Source organism: Lissotriton vulgaris, chromosome 1_1, assembly GCF_964263255.1.
Source record: "Lissotriton vulgaris chromosome 1_1, aLisVul1.2, whole genome shotgun sequence".
Classification (NCBI taxonomy): Eukaryota; Metazoa; Chordata; class Amphibia; order Caudata; family Salamandridae; genus Lissotriton; species Lissotriton vulgaris.
Window position 1 is genome coordinate 446,824,550 of NC_141685.1, and position 19,556 is coordinate 446,844,105.

At 47.0% G+C, this 19,556-nt stretch overlaps 1 protein-coding gene across 11 annotated transcripts in view; it reads right to left on the bottom strand.

The window, feature by feature from the left end:
• The window catches only part of DOCK7 (dedicator of cytokinesis 7), an 864,306-nt gene that overhangs the window by 51,643 nt on the left and 793,107 nt on the right, over nt 1–19,556 (bottom strand). For all 11 annotated transcript variants that reach the window (XM_086953476.1, XM_086953469.1, XM_086953439.1 and 8 more), the window contains 2 exons: nt 14,385–14,474; nt 10,685–10,921 (listed from right to left, as the gene is read on the bottom strand). In XM_086953476.1, coding sequence (XP_086809602.1) covers nt 10,685–10,921; nt 14,385–14,474 — 327 coding nt within the window. The remainder of the gene's footprint in view (nt 1–10,684; nt 10,922–14,384; nt 14,475–19,556) is intronic.

Consider the following 19,556-nt stretch of genomic DNA (forward strand, 5'->3'; position numbering starts at 1 on the left):
AGCGGCAGGGGGCAAACATAACGAAGCCTCAACCGGAGCGTGGTCCGATAAGGATAGTACTCCCATTTCCACCGAGGAGACCAGCGCCTGCACCGGCGAGGTAACTAAAAGATGATCAAGCCTCGCATAGGTCTTGTGCGCATGGGAATAATACGAGTAGTCCCTGTCTGTGGGGGGCATATGACGCAAGAGGTCCAGGAGATCTACCTCCGCAAGCCGTGCCTTACAGCAGGCCAAGAATTCCCCGACCTGCGGGGAGCGTTGCGCCGACCTATCTACAGCAGAATCGAAAACCATATTAAAATCCCCTCCGAGGATAATATGTCTGTCTGGCGAAGCAGTGATATCTTCCACTGCTGACTGCAGGAAACGTTCCTGCTTGTCATTGGGGCTATAGAGGGAGCCGATCGTGAACGTAAATCCCCCCACTCTGAACCTGTGTGCCAGCAACCTGCCCTTCTGCTCAGTGAACTTGTGGAGATGCTCCCCCTTAAAGTGTCTGGCCACCAGAATCGCCACCCCTGCAGTCTTGGTGGCGCAAGAGGAGAAGAACTGCATCGGAAATTTGTGGGAGCGCAACCTATGCGTGTCTTGTGGCAGCAGGTGCGTTTCTTGAAGGAGGCATATGTCCGCGTGAGCATTATCCAACAGGGAGAGCACTGCCCGTCGTTTGACTGGGTTGTTCAGACCCCGGACATTCAAGGTCACGACTTTAAAAGTGTAAGGAGGCATAGTGGATAGTGTAAGTGAAAGCGTGGTCACTCTGTGCGGAGGTCATGGAAGGTGTGTGTACCCCCTCCAGCTCAAGTCCCTGCCAGGGAAACTGCTGCGCGCGGCTGACTCCAACGCGCCCTTGCGCTGCGCAGCGTACTGTCCAACCCATCCCCACTTCTCCGCATGCGCATCCCGTCCCCTTCCGACCAAAACAAGGTAAAGAAAGGCAGCTAAAGCAACAGATGCCTGCCTGGTGCACTGGACCCCTTCCCCTTCACCCAACTCCCGGGTCCCACCCCAACATTCCCATACCCCAACTAGACCCTCCCCCTTCCCCTCAACCCCACCCCCTTCTCCCCACAAACTGTTCCAAAGGAACCATTGTCCAAGTCCGGCCCATAACGGACAAGTCTATGGAAAGTCACAAAAGTGGACGTCCAGCCACCACGCAACCCCCGCTCTCCCTTTCTCCCCCCCCCCCCGGCCCCCAAACCTGCAATTCCAAGAAAGCGATGTCGATCTCCCCCCGGAGCTTCCTTAAGCGGTCAGTGCAACTTCACCAGTCGCCGTGTCTCTAGCAACTCCTCTCACTGCACTATCCATTTCCGCCCGGATAGTAGGCGAGTCAGGTCTCGCCAAGGAAGCTGAATTTCGGCGGCCAGGGACTGATTGCCAGACGTCTTTGGTGACTCGTCTACGGCGTGGGGTGGGCGCGTCTTCATCAGTTTGCGGTGATGCCCAATACCGCACAGGTGTCTTGAAGGGAGCGCAGCTGATGCAATGTACCATTCCATCGGAAAATGAGGCGGAACGGGTGGCCCCAAGAGTACTGAGTGTCGTGCTCTCGCAGGAAGTCGGTCGCAATTTTAAAGGACTTGCGTTTCTGTAGTGTGACCACTGAAAGATCTTGAAAGAGGGCCACACGATGACCCCTGAACTCCAGAGAAGGCTTGGTTCGGGCCACCCGGAGGATCCTCTCTTTTAAGGGGTAGTCCGGCAAGTAGGCCAAGAGGTCGGGAGGGGGCGCTGGGGATCTGCGCCGCGGGCCCACTCTATGTGCCCTGTTGATTCTGACAAGAAAGTCGGTTGGTTCATCCAATACTTCTTTGAAGAGATCCTGCAGGTAGGCCGCAGCGTCTTTCCCTTCTTCTCCGAGAGGCACACCCCGGACCCGAATGTTGTTCCTCCGGGAACGGTTCTCTAGATCCTCCACGTGCGATTGAAGATCGATTTGTTGGTCTCGGAGCCATATCACCTCTTGCCGAATCTGCGTGAGTTCCTCATCTCGGGTGTGTCTGGCCTCCTCCCCGGAGGACACCCTCTCTCCCAGGCCATCGACCTCCCTCCGTATTTCTCGGACCTCTCTCCACTTCTTGCTTAAGTGTCTGAAAGTCCTCTCGGAGGGAGCTAAAGAGGGACTCCAGAAAGGACCTGCTGACTGGCGGCTCCCCTCCACCTGCCCCTTGGGAGCTGCTCGATTGTCCTGGGGAGTGCTGTCCACGGTCTTGTCGTGCGGCGCCCCTGTTCAGCATGTCCGGTAGGGTACGATCACCCTTCTTGTTCCCTTTATTGCCGGCCATTCTGAGCGATATACCGGAGTCTGCAGTCACCACTAGAGATACCAATGATCGCCGCACCTCCGGGCCTCCAGCCAGCCGACCTGCCCCGGACTCCTGAGTCCCCTGCGCCCGTATGCCGTCTCCTATTGTCCGCTCTGTCCCAATCCGGCTATTCCCTGGGGGTCTGGCCCCACGTGTCAGGCCCGGCCCGACCGTAGGCAATGATGGAGAGGCGGTCCCCCCGGAGCACAGCAGCACTTTTCCGACAATCCAAACCACCACCGGGCCCGCCGATCCCTCCTAGGGCCACGCCAATGTCGTCCACCACCACTCGGACCGGGCGGGGGCAAGACCTCACGCTCCGAGGTCAATTGTATCTCAAGTGCAAGTTAAGCCCACCGCCGTCTCACTGTGCCCCTGCGCCACCAATGGATCCGAGCAGCCACCTGCCAGATCAGCCGGCAGGCATCCAGTCCCCCCCAGGTAATATTGAGGGAGGGTTGGGCGGGTACGCTTCCACCTCTGCCTCCAAGGCCGGCTCTCCGCCAGCAACTTAGGGCTCGCAGGCCACGGCGTCGCGTTGCTTCCCTCCCCGGCAGGCCGCGCAGTCCCCCGCTGTCCGGTCGGATTTTGCTCCTCGCTTCTCCGGTTTTGTAGGGGTAGGTGGATGGAGCCCCAATCCCCCTGTAGGTCTGCTCGCAGTCTTCGACGGGCCTCCGTGTCTCCTGGCTCTTCCGGCCTCCTATGCACCCACTCTCTAGCGTGAGGGCCGGCACCGAGTTAGCCCCTGTTGCGGGTCCACCAAGTCTCCAGGCCTGACCCAGTCACTGCTCTTCAAAACACGACCCCTGGGCACCGGAGAGGCAGTGCCGACTCGATGCCCGGGTAGCCCTCCTCCAGTTCCCCTCAGGCCTTCTGTGGGGGAAGCCGGGGCCTTGCGTAAGTCGACTGCCCCGACGGCCGCCAGGGACGCAGTCAGCCCCGAGCGGTCTCTCCCTCCTGGATATGGGCACTCGTCCCCGCCGGGCCGCTGGGGAGGACCGCCACCGCACCTCCCGCAGATCCAATCAAGCCAGGAGTCTCTCCCAGCGCCACCCGGGACTTCTTCACGGCCGCAACTCGGCCTTGCGCTGCACTTGGCCCCGGCCCGTACCTTCAGCCGTCTGCGCCACCGTCTCCGGGGGATAACCTGCCGGGCTCCTCACGGGCATCAGCCAGCCCCGGTAGGGGTTCTCTTCACAGGTCCGGGCGGGATCCGTTGCCGCAGGGTAGCTCCCCAGGCTCGGTCAACGCCGTAGGGCTGGCCCGATTCCACTTCCGGCCGGACTCGGAGGCCGTCTCCGATCCCGGCACGGCGTCCGGAGCTCGCCGACGGCGTCCCCAAGCCTCGTTGTTCTTCAGGGTGAGACACCTGAGTTCCCCACACCTTCCGCTGCCGTTAGATAGCAGCGTGGGGGGAGATCAGCGGCAATCCAGCAGTCTAGGGGCCCGGGTCCGGAGGAGGTCGCGGCAAGTGCGACCACTCACTCCGCCATCTTGGCCACGCCCCCATCTTGGAGTATTTAAACCATGCCTTTAAATGAAATAAAATGCCTAAAAGAATCCTATTTCTCCAATAATGTGATTTAAAACTAAATACGTTTCTATACATTATCTCAGTAAAACTGCCTACTAGCCTGGAAGTACCTGTACTGTTATGTTAACATTATATACAATAGTTGATTTCTAAAAATTAAATTAAAAACATTTATTGCAAGCACATAGCTCCTGACCGGTCTTCTTTTATTGTCATTTTTATTTTGTGACATATGCTTACAATGAAAAATTGTTAAAAAATACCCAACTCTCCGACTTGCCAAGGAAACACCTGCTGGCTTTACCAAGGCTTGTTCCAGTTTATACATATTCTACTTATGATAGTAATCATAATCCTAATATGTCTCAAACTCAGTTTACATAGTTACACACTTAACATCCAGGATAGTTCCCTTAAGAGAGGCCTGCATGACCTCTATAGCCACATGACCTTTGGAGAGCTTCTGCAACACCATGTCGAACCTTTTAGGTTCCGCATGCTGTCATCTATCTTGGAAGGCTACTTCCAACCAACCACTCACTGAGATTCTGTGGGCAATGGCTACTCTACTTAAGGTGAAAGAAGGTGTACTCTCACTAGGTACACTTACCATCCCTGTACAGTGTGCACTGTCAACCACACTCTGCTGTGCACACACCACTCTTCACACCTCTACGTTTCTGGTATCCACTCAAGATAAACCCAATTAATTCAACTTGCTGTGTATGGATGGGAGTGGTTATATTTGCATGCTGACTGACTTATTTTTGTAAGTGACAACCATCAGAGATAGAGCAGGTCCATTTTCAGTATTCAAATTTGTAGGAAGCTGGCTCTTTATATGATAAATCAAAATGAGATATATCATGTAAAGAGTCCAGCAGTTCCCTCACAAGTGGACAGGGGCTTGCTAAGGCAATTCCAAGGTGCTCTGCTAGGGGTTAGTGTGATCGAGCAGCCTTAGGCTTATCACAGAGGGGTGCGAGACATCTACAAATACACACTATATTCAATAAATGAGACACACTACTCAATAAGGAGATCCACACCAATTTATAAAAAGAACACATATCTTTATATAAGTTTAGGCCCCAGAAGCAAATCATTCAGGTAAGTAGGTTTTAAAATAGTAATTCTTTTTAGTTCAAAAAGTTGTCAATTTTTAGAAGCTGCAAGTCTCACAACATAAATATCCTGAAATCTTATATGAATTCATCCAATTTTACAGAGAATTATGTACACCAGAAGATTCCCTACTCACCACTCAAAAATCCTCCAAAACTCAATCTGATCTCTCATCTTTAGAACCAGACATTGTCTTAACAGAGCTTCGCACTGCGTTAAACACACACACAAAAAAAAAATTATGATCTAGGCCTGATGGTTTCACAATCAAATTCTTTCCTCACTTCTCCACATTACTTCTCCCAAAACTTCACAACTTTATATCCTCATTCTCGGCTCGCACTTACACAAATTATCTGGCTCCTTCTAAGATGCCCTCAGCTGCCTCATTACCAAAGAGTGAAAAGATCCCCACCACTGTAAAGATTACAGACCCATTTCCCTGGTCAATGTTGATTACAACATTTTTTCACAAGTGTTTGCTATGTGATTAGAATCTTTTCTCCCTGCTCTTCTTGGCCAAGAACAATCAGGCTTTGTTAAGGGTAGATATGTATGCGATAACAGCCGCCTATTGTTTGAAGTTTTATCTAAATCCGCTCATTTATCTGAATCTCCCACCAGCAGTTACTTTGGATGCTAAAAAAGCATTTGACTGAGTATACTGGTCTTTCATTGTCTATACCCTTAAGTGGTTTGGTTTTTGGCCCCAAGATTATTGGCCTAATTTGTCTTCTCTATTCAGCCCCTTGCCCAGCTATATTTGCAAATGGACTTACCTTTTAGTATTTCACTCTAGGTAGAAGAGTCCAGCAAGGTTGCCCTCTTTCGCCCTTTCTTTTCAATTTGGCATTAGAACCTTTTACTTACAGACTACAACATAATCAAGAGAGTGCAGCGGGAGACGATGTCGAAAGCTTCGGAGAGGTCAAGTAGGATCAGGGCCGTGGTGCGGCCTTGGTAGAGGAGGGTGCGGATATCGTCTGTGGCGGCGAGTAGGGTGGTCTCGGTGCTGTGGTTGCTGCGGAATCCGGATTGGAAGGGGTAGAGGATGGAGTTCACTTCGATGAATTTTGTTAGTTGGGCGTTGACGTCTTCTCAGTGACTTTGACCCCGAAGGGGAGGAGAGAGATGGGTCAGTAGTTCTTGACGTCCGAAGGATCTGCCGAGGGTTTCTTGAGAAGGGGCTCGACGTCTGCACATTTCCAGTCGTCGGGAAAAATGCCAGTTTTGAAGGAGGTGTTGATGCTGCGTCGTAGCTCCGGTGCGATGCCGGTCTGCGGATCTGTGGAAGATGTAAGGAGGGCAGGGGTCCATGGGTGCTCCTGAGTGGATGGCTTTCATGGTTGATTTGGTGTCTTTGGTGCAGGCTGTGGTCCAGGCGGAGATGATGGGTTGACTTGCGTTGCTGGTGGAGTGCGTGGTTTCGCCGCCTGGAGCCCGTTCGTCGAAGTTGTCGTAGAGGGATCCGCGGATCCGGCCCCCAAAAAAACCCTGATTCCTGTGCTTTGTTTAATTAGAGCCCCCCGGGTGGGCCAGGTCCCGGGGGCATGCAAAAAAAGTGGGGGGGGGGCTCAATCCCCCCCACACTGCCCCGGGACCGCCCGGGGCAAAACAAGAATATTTGCGGGGGCCCCTCCAGGAACCCTTGATGGCCCTGAGGACCTCCACCCCCTAGGTCCTGCTGTTTGCAATAGCAGGGCCTCGCGGCTCCCACTCTGTCATTGCAAACTGCTTTGCTTCATTGAAGCGAGCGCAAGGAAACCTGCTCTCGCTTCAATGAAGCAAAGCAGATTGTTTTTCCATACGGGGAGCTGCATGTTAGCAGCTCCCCTTGTGGAAAAGCAATGCCGGCTCCCGCAGGACGCGGGGACCCGACGGGACCGTGCGGGTAATGGGGACCCCCCCACGGTCCCCAACAGATAGGGCCGGCTCCGGGGGATGGGGTCCCCGGGGCCAGAAGTGGCCCGGGAGGGGGACCACGCAGCCCCCTCCGCTTATAATGATTTTTTTAAAAAAAGGCAGGCAAGCCCCGGGGGATGGGGTCCCCGGGGCCATAATAGGCCTGAGGAGGGGGGCCACGCGGCCCCCTCAGAAAAAAATAAAATAAAAAGCAATGGCCAGGCCCCGGGGGTTGGGGTCCCCGGGGCCAGTAGTGGCCTCCCAAATGAAAAAAAGACAAATAAAGGCCAGCCCCAGAGGAAGGGGTCCCCGGGGCCAATAGAGGCCTTAGGAGGGGGGCCACGCAGCCCCCCTCCATAATTAACAAAAAAATATTTGGCCATGCCCTGGGGGATGGGGTCCCCGGGGGCGGAATTGGCCACGGGACGGGGGGGCCACGCAGCCCCCCCTCCAGTAACATTTGTATTATTTTTTAAAAATGGGGGTGAGGCCCTGGGGAATGGGATCCCCCAGGGCCCAGGGAGGGGGCCACACAGCCCACCTTCTTAAAAAAAAAAAGACCTGCATTGCGCCAGAGGCCCCGCAGCACTCTGCAAACGCGCCCCCTGGCAAGTTGTACGTTGGGGAATAAATTCCCCTTGAATACTGAGGGTCCCTGGGGGCCAACTAGCCTAGCAGGTACCACCAGTATGCACCAGGGAGCTGCGTTGCAGAAAGATATTCAGAGGCCACAGCTCTGTGGCGCTTACTGGAGGTACCTGGTGAGCTAGTTGGATCAAGGGAACTTAATCCACCAACTTAAAATGCACTGCAGTGCGCATTTGCACAGTGGTGAAGGGAGCCGGCAGGGCCTGAAGTGACATGTGTGCAAACACACCCTGAGGTGCGTTTTAAGTTGGGGAATTAATTTCTCTTCAATACTGAGGGTCCCTTGGGGCCAACTAGCCCACCACTTACCTCCAGTAACCGCCACTGCGCTGCGTTGCATAGAGGTGGCCCAGGCCATGCCCATTTTTACACCACTCTGCAACGTAGCCCTCTGGCGCTTACTAAAGGTAAGTGGTGGGCTAGTTGGCCCCCAGGGACCCTCAGGACTCTAGAGGACTTAATCTCTCAATTTACAACGCACCAGGGGATACGTTTGCGCAGTGGTACATGGAGGGGGCATGTCCTGATGTCACAAGTGCGCAAAAGCATCTTGTGGCGCGTTTTTAGTTGGTGAAATAATTCCCCTTCAATCCTGAGTGCCCCTGGGGGCTAACTAGCCCACCAGGTGCTTCCAGTAAGCGCCACTGCGCTGCGTTGCAGAGAGGTGGTCTAGGCCGGGCCCCTTTTTACAACTCTTTGCAACGCAGCTATGTGGCGCTTACTGGAGGTACCTAGTGGGCTAATTGGACCCTAGGGACCCTCATTTGGGATTTCATCAGTGATGGCATGAGTGATGTCACAGACCATGTAATTTGTAACGTCATCAGCTGTGCATTGCGGGCGCGCGAGTTATGGTCAGCTGAACTAACTATAACGGGGGAATTTCAATGGTTTTGTACGAGTGAAATGTCCAACTAACTATAACGCCCCTGAAACCTATGGTTTTTTCAGTGAATTTCTAAGGTTTTTTAAATGCTGATTTCTAACTATAACGTGTCTGAAACCTATGTTTTTTCCCAGTGAATATATATATATATATATATATATACATACATACTGTTACTGCCTCCCTCAACTCTACATAAAATTTACCCAGACCTCCATGACACTTCCTTGACATGTGATTCATAACACATTCATATTACTTCTGGTTGAAAATTTGGGCAACAATTAACTCAATATTTCAATTGCAAATACCTTTTTCTATTGCAGCATTTTCTTAGGCAGTTTATCTGAAGACTGGGAGCATGTCGCCAAAGATCTGCAGATCTTGGATATGTTATTAGCATTAGGATTCCAGCAAATAACAAAAAATTAGATGGATTTTACCCAATTATCTTTTGAATCATGGTGGTACGCGGTTTGTTATAATCACAGACTGGACACTGCATACATGCATCCTATTTCAATTGTTGTAAAATGCATTGCATTAGGGACCCCGGCCACTGCCTTTTTAGATTCCTCAGCAAAAACATCTTATGTTCATCAACCCAACAAAGAAGAAGTCCTTCGTCCACCCACGTCTTCTCTCATTCGAGAAATTAGTAGTTCTTAGTTGTACAATGTTTTCATATGCCTTACCACTTTTCTATGTAATTCCCGAATTCCCTTTGACGTGAACCATGTATATTTTCCTTCTTTAGAAAGTGTTATGTTTTTATTTGTAATTAATTTTCTTATACCTTTTTTATTTTAGATTGTAATGCATTACCCATTTGTATTTTATGACACCTTAACATACTTGCTTTTAAACTTAAATGCTTATCAGGTTGAAAAGCACAGAGACTCTAGGGCAAGGAGCTCTGAAGTGGTTTAGTCCAGGGACGTTTTAAATAGGTAGGTTTTCAGACTCTGGAATTATCAGTACCACAGGGTCTGGTAATTCTGGAGTTCATTACTGCAGCACTATTCCAAATGTTATTTATGAAATGGAAAATAACCAGAGCAATCCTAGTTTGTTCAACAACTTCTGCATGCTTTCCATCAGTCTGCAGGCTTTGCCCTCTGCTTTTAGCAGACTGAAGGTGGGGTACAAAAGCATGATAATCTATTGTTCATCGCAGATATAATCACATGACAAGCATTTATTATGTATGCCTTTGCCACATGTTGTTGTACTTTTTTCTTCTTTTTTGATCTGTACTAGCTCGCTGCTGTTACCCCTGTACATTGTACATGCTCATCTAAAACTTCAATAAAAAAAAGCAGTGATAGTAAAGAGTATGAATTATGTATACGAGAACAATCTCACCACAAAGAGATTAAATAAAATATTGAGCACTGGCTTAGTAAACATATATATATAATTGTTCATAACCTTAACTGCTTACCGAGGCGTGAATTCTGCCGCAGTGCGGCGGTTTATTTAAGTGGGTGGGCCGCGTCGGCCAACGGACGTGCGCAGCATTACAGAGGTAGTGCTCGTGACGGTCGTTGGCCGACAGAAGCAGCGAAGGGGTTAATATCCATAAGGAAGTACCATTAAATTGGATATTATTAACATCTGTTGTCTACAACGCTAGGAAACAACAAAGGTGTTTTATGATGCACAATATATAACAAATTGGTGGTTATTACTATATGACTGATTTATAGCCTTAATGGAATTTGATACGAACCTCTGCCAAAATCAACGCAGACTTACAAGAAAATTTCACAGTTATGTTGAATAATGTAAACAAGTTGTTTCAAAGTTAAAATCACTGGGCAAGCCACACACAAACTTTTTTGATGAAGATTACAATTACCATATCAATGAACAATGTCATGTCTTTTATCTTATTTCTCAGTGTGCAGGGCAAGCAATGTTCTATATTATAAGATCCTGGTGGTGTCTTTCATTAAAGTAAAGGAATTGCAATTTCAGACTATTTTCATTTAACTATTTCTCAACAGATGTTCCAGGGAAAACATTAGTGCATGACTGAACTGAGGTATGTATTGAACTTTAATTGCATTTCATTAATTTCAACACGTAAAATGCCCCCATTGTTCTGTTTACTGGAGGGAGAGAGAGGCGAACTGTTCAATAAAAATAAAAACACTTGAACAATATTTCAATCTTATGCAATACGTTAGTAAAGATTAAACATCTTGAAGCTCAATAACATTTTGCCTCATATCTAAGTGGAATGTCAGTGTATATGAAAATGTCACTCACCTCTTCTTTGTGTGTGACATTTATCCTCGTTTTAATATAAGGAAAGGCATGTGATGTGGTGAGGATGGTCTTGCGCTTAAATTGTTCATGAAGGTCCCCATGAGCTCGTCCATCCAGTGTAAATGGTGTACAATACATAAAACGGCGTAAATTGTAGTTCTTGTCGAAATACGTTATTCTGTCCTTCATTTCATATGTGTCAAAAAATGGTTCCACATAGGTTATCTGAATAAAAGCCTAAAAGAAGGAAAAAAAACATATGCCATAAATTTGGAAAATTTACAAAGCAACATGGATAGTGACAGGAGGGAAGATTTACTATCCATGCTAATTCATTTAGCCTTTTCTGTGGCTTGCAATAATTCTACTCAACAGCACTCCAGGTACGAGGAGCATCTACTGTAGTTTGCATGAATAAAAAATGCATTAATCTATTGCTTAAAGTGCGACCATTGCCAACTGCCTCCAGCAATATCACATATGCTCCAGGATTGACATTACTTTCACTGAGATGCCATTTCAAACTAGGCAAGCAATAACAGACATGCATGATTAGCTCTATTAGGGTAGTGCCGATCAAGCAAACATCCATTGACATGCATGCTACTCAGATCTCTCAGGTGTATTTGGAGTAACTATTAAGGCACTGCATTCGTACATTAAAAAAAAATAGTGCCATCAACAAGACGACTCTCTGTGTCTGATATTCAGCCAATTTACAGTAGTCTAACTTATTATAAAACTGTCCGCCTGATTTTCTGTCCAAAGTTCTGTAACTGACAAGAAGGGACACATATTTTGTCTTCAACCTGTGGCCTGCCATTAACACTTCCCTGTCTGAAGGTGGGTTTCATGCTCATTGAACACGTCAAGAAACTCCATTACGAGTATTAACAAAAAATAACTTCAGTTGATGCGAATAAATAAGGCTTCTACTATCCATACATATGGTGTCCATTTTGGACAGATACATTAAAGCACAGGTTAAGCAATAGATTTCTTACTTCCTTTCTGAACAAGTAACTTGTCTAGATGGCATACTGATGCTGTTTGGGATGCCCCACTTCTTGATCTTGTCACCCACACATTTTAAAATCTTTAGAAAGCAGTAATGCAATTTAGAGAAGGGCTCAAGTATTTCCACTCACCAAAACACAACACTCTAATACACGTCAAATTGCCATACCTGGCCGACGCCCATCAATCGTGAGGTGATTTTACTAATTCTGAAGTTCGAATGCCATGTTACTTAATCTTAATTTCCTTTTTCTTTTGCACTTGCTTTGCTTTCTCTTCTGACGGTATGTTCTAACACTTTCTCAGGAAGAGAAAGATTTCAAAATGTTTTCAGATTTTTATATCACTCTGCTCTCAGGTCTATATGCTGGTAATACCTTAATATCAGGTAACCCCGTCTGTGCAGTTCTGCTTCTAAAGACAGTAATGCACTCCAAAGTGTATCTGACTGGCAGTCCCTCAACATGACCACATTAATGCAATTATTATACATCTGTATGGGGTTTACCTTCACTTTTTAATACAGTTTAAACATAGCTCGAATAAATTCATAGTTCTGCTCATGAACAGCCTCACTTTCTAACACTGTTCGACTCTTACCAGAAGCAAGGACATCCAAGGACTTGACATTCCCAAGTTTATGAGGCTAAATGATTCTAAGCAATGGCTGACAGACCAATGCTGCAATTGTGAAACTCTCATTTCTTTGATTCCCTTTCCATGACAGCCTTTCTCTTAAACATGCTATTAATACCCAGCTGATTAATATGATGTACATACACTCTTCTAGTGCTTCTCACTATTTAGTAGTATGTTTTTTAATGTATCACTGATCTAGTTGTGAAAAGTATTGCTTGATTATAGATACCTATACTAGGCTTCTTTGACATAGAAGTCAACCGTGATAGATCACCCCAAGGGCATTAGGAAACACAGACTGTCTTTTTAACATACAGGATTCCCTTGATTCTTATATGGGTATTTCTTTTTTTTTTACATATATCTTTAACTTGAATGTTAACTACCTAGCGCCCTTGACAGTACACCCAACACGGATTTAGGCGAGTTATTCAGTACTTCAAAATACGCATTCATTATTGGTTTGGCCCTGGGTCAAAATGAAGAATATCGACAAGTAGATTGAGGAAAGTGACTTTGAACAACTTTAGCTGACTTGTGAATGTCTCTCAAAAATAGTTTCCTCGTCATCAGTCAGAGTCTTTCTTCTTGGATCACTTTGGTCTATTAAGTGTCTCCACATTATCACATTGCTGTTGTAGTTTATGTCAATTCAGAATTCTATGTCACTGCACGGTTACTGAATAAATGCTTGCAAACTAATCCTGCCCCTGTAAGTTACAACATTATATAAAATAATGTCCAGTAGAATCATTGCTGTTGTAAAATATATATACCCAAAGAGCCCTGGAGGCACACAGAAGTGATGACACTATTGGGTATATCTGTGTTGTCATGCTTGTATCCTCAGTACCAGAAGATAGGTAAGGTTTTGAGATAATGGAGGGAATGTGGGGTACTATTAAACCTTCCTTTAAAAACAGTATTTAACAGAACCATTTATGTCCATGGCACACTGCGTAATCTTCTGATATATATGTTTCATAAGCTAATTTTTGATCTTTAAATAAGTCATTTATCAATGCAAAATGTTGCATATTAATGAGTTATCTTGGTTTAATTGCAACAATGTGAATCAGTGCAACAAGACAATATGGTTCACTCAAGATCATAAAAACAAACATTCTAGTACTCAAACATCACATAAATAAATAAACACTTTGCAGAGAAGTGCAACTTTATTAGTACCGTGGGCAGAACATCTGTAGTTGTAGATTCTGCAACAACTCACTCCAGTGGTAATTTGTCTGGCACTTCATAACACCAACGACTAACAATCACTGAGCAAGAGATTGTTTGTATTGTCACTAACAAGTTATTGGAAAACTAGTGGAGAAAACACACATTCATATCTGCTTGTCTGTTCTAAGATAATTACTCCTAGAGACAGTGATTGAACCCACACTCCACTCTAGGGTGAGTCTCCTTTGCTTTAAAATGATGTAGAACAGCAACAAATGAAAGCAACTGTACAGTATAATTTTGAACATTAGAAATGCCAAAGGCTATCAAGCTTACAGTTTCACTAAATATTCAAGCACATGTGCGTACTACATTGAACATCCGATCTGACATTGCTCGTAATTGATTATCTAGATTTCAATGCAATTTGAGGGTGTTTGCTTCCTTTTCCGACACACGAACATTATTCTTCACAGATTACAGGTAGTGGTACTAAACATATAGGTATTCACCTACTTAAATGAGAACAAAGTTATACCATAAAGATGGCAATTTTATATACAATCATTCTCAGAGCAATGCACACCCCCACAAGGTAATCTCCCGGTGCTTGGCTAAGTAGGAAAATAAGACACTGATTATAATAAAGGAAACAACGGATGGGCGAGGTCACTCTTTAGTGCCTTCTGGATATATAAATGGTCAGGGATTAGAGTCAATGTCACAACAAACAATATAGATTGTGATATTTCAGGTGGGACATTTTATCAACAAAAAAAATCAAAGCAGAAAAGAATTTGTTTGTTAATCTCTATTAAAAAGACTTTAAGTATGCAGGTGTTTTTGGACTTAATAAACTCACCTTGTTAGGGTCTAATTTGCATTTATCCACAGGGTTAGAGTCCTTAATCATTTCAACCATATCTTCTCCGAAACGATCACCATAAAATCCCTAGGAATAGGATATAGGATATTACGCAGTGTACATAATAAAGTTATTGCAGTAAAAAGTAACAGAATAACAATAGTAAGACTAATAAATCAACCAAATTTATGATCCAAAAGAAAATGCATGTTGCTTAACTTAAAAATGTCACAAAGTATGGTCCAAATGTGTGGACTTCAATGATGGTGGTATTTAAAAAAATAAATGGTCATAAAAATATATTTGAACCAAGAAGTCTAAAACACTTTTAATGAGGACACTGTTACAGCCAAGAGGCGTGGCTTTTTGCTTCAAAAAGCCTATTCACAATGAAGTGGATAGGTCCATGACCAATCATTGCTGAATATAAAGAATATGCTAATTGCTCCACCCTGTTATCTCCTACGCTGATATGGTTTTTACAAATAGGAGCAAGGTACAGTTACTGGTGTGCACTTTTGCTTCCAAATGTTTCTTTATATTGTTAATGAAGGGCATTCCAAAGTCAAGTGCATCTGTGCTGTATCATGGCTGGACATAGCATGCAGTCAAACCAGCTGCCTGTATTTCCCCTGCCATCTCAAGCAGCACGCAGTTACATAGTTACGTTTTTTGCATAATCTAGAGCTTGATAAACATATTAACGTATCCCGCCAATAGCCTAGGTTAAGACCTAAATCTATTTCTATGTTACACAAGGCATTCAGGGGCCCCGCTAGGTTGCCGGTGATCAGAAAAATGTTCTGTTGCTCAAGCCACTCCAAAAGGCGTAGAGGCCCACCACCCCACCCTGACTGCTGCGCAACCACATGGCGGTAGGGTTTGCCAGTGAGAACCTACACCAACCTCCCCTTCAGGTCACCCACAGCTCTAGCAGATTGAAATGAAGTTGACTTTTAGCTGAAGGCCAGAAATCTCTGCTCACCTTTCCTAGTGGCCACCCTGAACCCTTTCACTATTGTGAGCTCAGGGTGGGGGCTGGAGAGTGGTTTGTCACAGGTCAGGTGGAGTCTGTCAGCCATCATTGCAGATCCTGAGCAGTCTCTTGCAAGACCACTACGGTGCCACAGAGCGGTCCCTGATTTTAAGTTCAGAGGCACCTCAGGTTCCATTGCAGGACCCTCATATGCCATATGGTGTACAGAACAAGGAGGATGCACAAGGCCAGCAGATGAAGAAGCCTCAGAGCCAACCTCACTAACACCCTGAACCTGACACATCAGGATCATATCCTCAATATCCTGGACTCGCTGCATGGGGGAAAGCCTTGAACACTACCATGTCCAGTGCAGCCCCAAAGAATAGAATCCTTTGTGAGACGTTCAGGTGCGACTGAAGAATCCCAATGGCTGTGGTAAGCCTGCCTTCACCGGCCAGTCATTGAGCGACAGGAAGACTGGGACCGCTGACCTCCAAAGATAGGCAGAGGTCAACATAATCACCTTTGTGAACACTGGAGGGGCACTGGCGCGGCTGAAAGTGAGAACAGCAACCTAAAAGTGTTTGTGGCAAACCTTGACTGTAGGTATGGGTTGTGGGCCTGCAGGACAGGGATGTGAAAATAGGCATCCTGCAAGTCCAACGCCACCATTGGGTCTCTGGAATCCAGGGCTGATAGCATGAGCATCTTGAATTTGCCCTTCTGCAGGAAAGGGTTGAACAGGAGAAGATCAAAAATAGGACAAAGAGCTCCCTATTTTGACACAAGGATACAATGAGAATAATATCTAGTCCCCACTACCGAGGCCAGTACCATCTTTAAGGCTCCTTTGCCCTGTACCTCCTGGCTTAAAATGGACAGATGGTCCTCCGAAAGCAGCTCTGATGTAGGAGGATGGTATGGTGGATCGAAAAGGAATGGCAGATAGTGGCCCTGTTGAACAATTTGAAGTAAGTACCCATCTGTGCATACTCTGCCACCTCGGAAAGATATAGCTGACCCAGCCTCCTAATGGATGGCTGTGTACAGCTAACAAGCGTTTGAAGTTGTTGCCGGAGGGGCAGGTGATTGGGACATACACTGATAGCCTGGTCATCGCCTGTTGGGCTCATGGCCCGACCTGGAAAGGGCTTGGAGGCCTGCTGTGGGGGTGATGAGACATGATTCTGTTGATATGCCAAGCCCCTGATATACAACTGAAAAGGACAAAACTGTTAAGGGAGTTTCGGGACTGGTGTCCGAAAGGCCCAAGTCTGCTGTGACTCATTTTTCTTTAAAACGTTCCAGGGTTGAGTCTGCCTTTTCATCAAACAGGGCATGTCCATTAAGAACGAAGGGCCGGTCTATTCCCAGCCTGTGTCAAGTACAAAGGGTGCAGCTAGGGACTAATTCAGACCACTTACGTGGGCCCTTTCTGTCAATTCTTAAAAATCTCTACCCACAGGTGCTGTGAGACAGGCAGGCAAATCCTTTCCAGATCCGCCTGGCTTACTGTTTTTTTTTTAGCAAAGGACTGGCTTTTTTTCACTCATAAATTGTAAAAATTGTACACATTGCAATTATTGTGCTATTTAATTTGTTTTGTAGCATAGTAGTTGGTGTCACAAAAAAACCTTAGTATTTTCCTTAAGTGTATGTTTCCTTAATTGTAATATTTTTGTATATATTGTATATATTCTTCCATGTTTTTGCACTAACTGTTTTGATGGAATGTCTCTTTGATGTCATGGGTTTTGATGAAATAATACAAATTCATTCCTAGAATACAATAAATCTGTTTGGAAATATACAACCTCTTGGCTACACAGTACGGTTCGGCTGTGTTGTTTCATAATCTGCTTTCAACAACCCTGATCAGCCAATTTGTTCTGTTTTGCGATTATTGAGGTCCAGGCTGATTAGTAGTAGGACCCCACACCTCTATTTGTGCATAGTTTTCATCAAACAGGGCATGTCCATTAAGAACGAAGGGCAGGTCTATTAAGGATGCTTGGCTATCACTGGGAAACATGGTCTCACCCATGCATGGGGAGTGAGTACCACACTCGTCCCAATAGCCTTTCCTATACAATCAATGGTGTCTAGGCCCAAGAGGACAGCAAACTTGGCCGTATCCCAGCCATTCCGAATGGTATGGGTCATGACAAGCTCGTATATCTTCTGGGACTGCAGATAAGATCTCACCAACCATGTCGTAGAATATATGAGTCTAATATAATTGGGGAGAGGAGTTGGCCTAATGGCAAGGGCTGTTGACCTCAAATCTGGGGAACCAGGTTCGAGTCTCTGCAAGGACGAACAACATCCTATGATTACGGACAAATCACTTCATTTCCCTGTGCCTAACAAAAATGAATGTGCCCTCATGTAACGTAACTGGTGCTCATGTAAAGCGCTGATACCCAATACCTTTGGGTCAAGTTCACGCTATATAAAAATCTGTAAAAAAATATATATATCCTAGAAGGCAGCTGCCGCTGACTGACCTCAAAGCATGGCTGGTAGATTAAAACGTTCTCTTCCCAAACGTGATGCAAAGGCATTAAGATTAACTGTGTTGATGTTGATGGAGGCCTGCACCACCAGTCTCTCAGGAGTTGGATGCAGGGTTAAAAACTCATGGCCGCCTAGCGCTCTTGCGACTTGGCAATTGACCAGAGGGCCAGAACACGCTTTTGTCTATGTGCTCAAGAGCATATAAGTGAAGGCTTCATTGAGGGAAGAAGAGGTTCTGTAGGTGCCTGGCCAAAGTGGAGGGCCTCAGTAACATCTGTGTCTACCTCCATTGTGATGCAGTGGAGATCAAGGACTTCAGCAGCTCCCCTACAGACTATTACAAAGGTTTCACTTTCCTCCACTGCAGATTCTGGAGGAGAATGACCAAGTATAGGGTACGGTATCAAATCCACTGGCATTGTGTAAATCCATTTGCCAGTAATCCTCATCAGAGGGTGGAGCCAACTCTTCCCTGTCATTCTATTGTCATCTCTTTATACCTGACTCTGGTCTGTGTCTAAGCCAAAAAGTTGGTGAAGTGTCTGTGTGTGACTGTATTGGAAGGGTGGAATATAGATCCGAAAGCGTACCAAAGATGTGGCTTTCTTAAATCTTACACCTACGACCTGCTGTGGTGTTACCAACAACCGAGAAACCTGGGGTGCATCAGGACCAAATGGACTCGGCCCCTTGTTGGAAAGGGAGCGAGACCTCGAGGCAAGTAGATATCCAGCCCACAAACAATGGTAAACTTTGCCGCATCCCTCCTGGTGGCAATAGCCTGGGAGAGCACTGTCCGGGCCTCACCGGACACTGAGGCAGCACCTGCGCAACAGAGTCTCACACAGAGTGGGAGTAAACCGCAGCAGTCCCAAGCTGGCGGAAGAGAAAATCTTCCCAAGGTGGTCCAGCTTCTTGGATTCCCTTTCCGAGGGTGTGGTAGGGAATGCGCACTTGGAAGTAGAGGCTTGGACCACCAAGCTCTCCGGGGTGGGGTGTTGGGAGAGGAAAGTGGGGTCACCTGGAGCCGGGCTGTGGCGTCGGGCAATCATCCTATCCTAGGGAACCCCCGTGTTGGGCCTGGACCAGGTGCCCAAAAGGACGTCGGTAAAGGCCTCATTGAACAGAAGCAGAGGCTCCGAAGAGCTTGCCGCCGGCCGAAGCACCTCTGTCTGGAGGTTAGTCCTGACTGCCACTGTAGGGATTTCGAGGTTGAGAGCCTCGGCCGGCCTACGCAACACCACTGCATATGATGCTCCCTCCTCCGTAGCCACTGTAGGAGGAGACAACATGCCATGGTCAGCGGAGGTGTCCAGACCACTGGCATCCCCCAGTTCCTCTCTCCAGTCCTGTTCCCTACCCACTTGGTCAGTTAGAGGGTCACCACACCCCCTCCCAGTCCTCTTCTTCATCCTCGAAAAGGGACCCCAGGAGTGAACAGGGGCACAAATACCCCTCTTGGTGCCGGATCCAGCATCGGGCGATGCCCGTCCGGCTCCGGGTCCGCAGCAAGATGGAGCTCGGAGTCAACGCCGGCCGGGGGGGCTGACCGGTTTCGAATGCAGTAGTGGTACAGGAGGAAGCTGCGCCGGTGGAGGCATAATCAGGTCAACCGGCACCGATCCGGATCAAGAGCTGGTTCCAAGGGAAGCCTGCAGCGCCGGGGCTGGAGC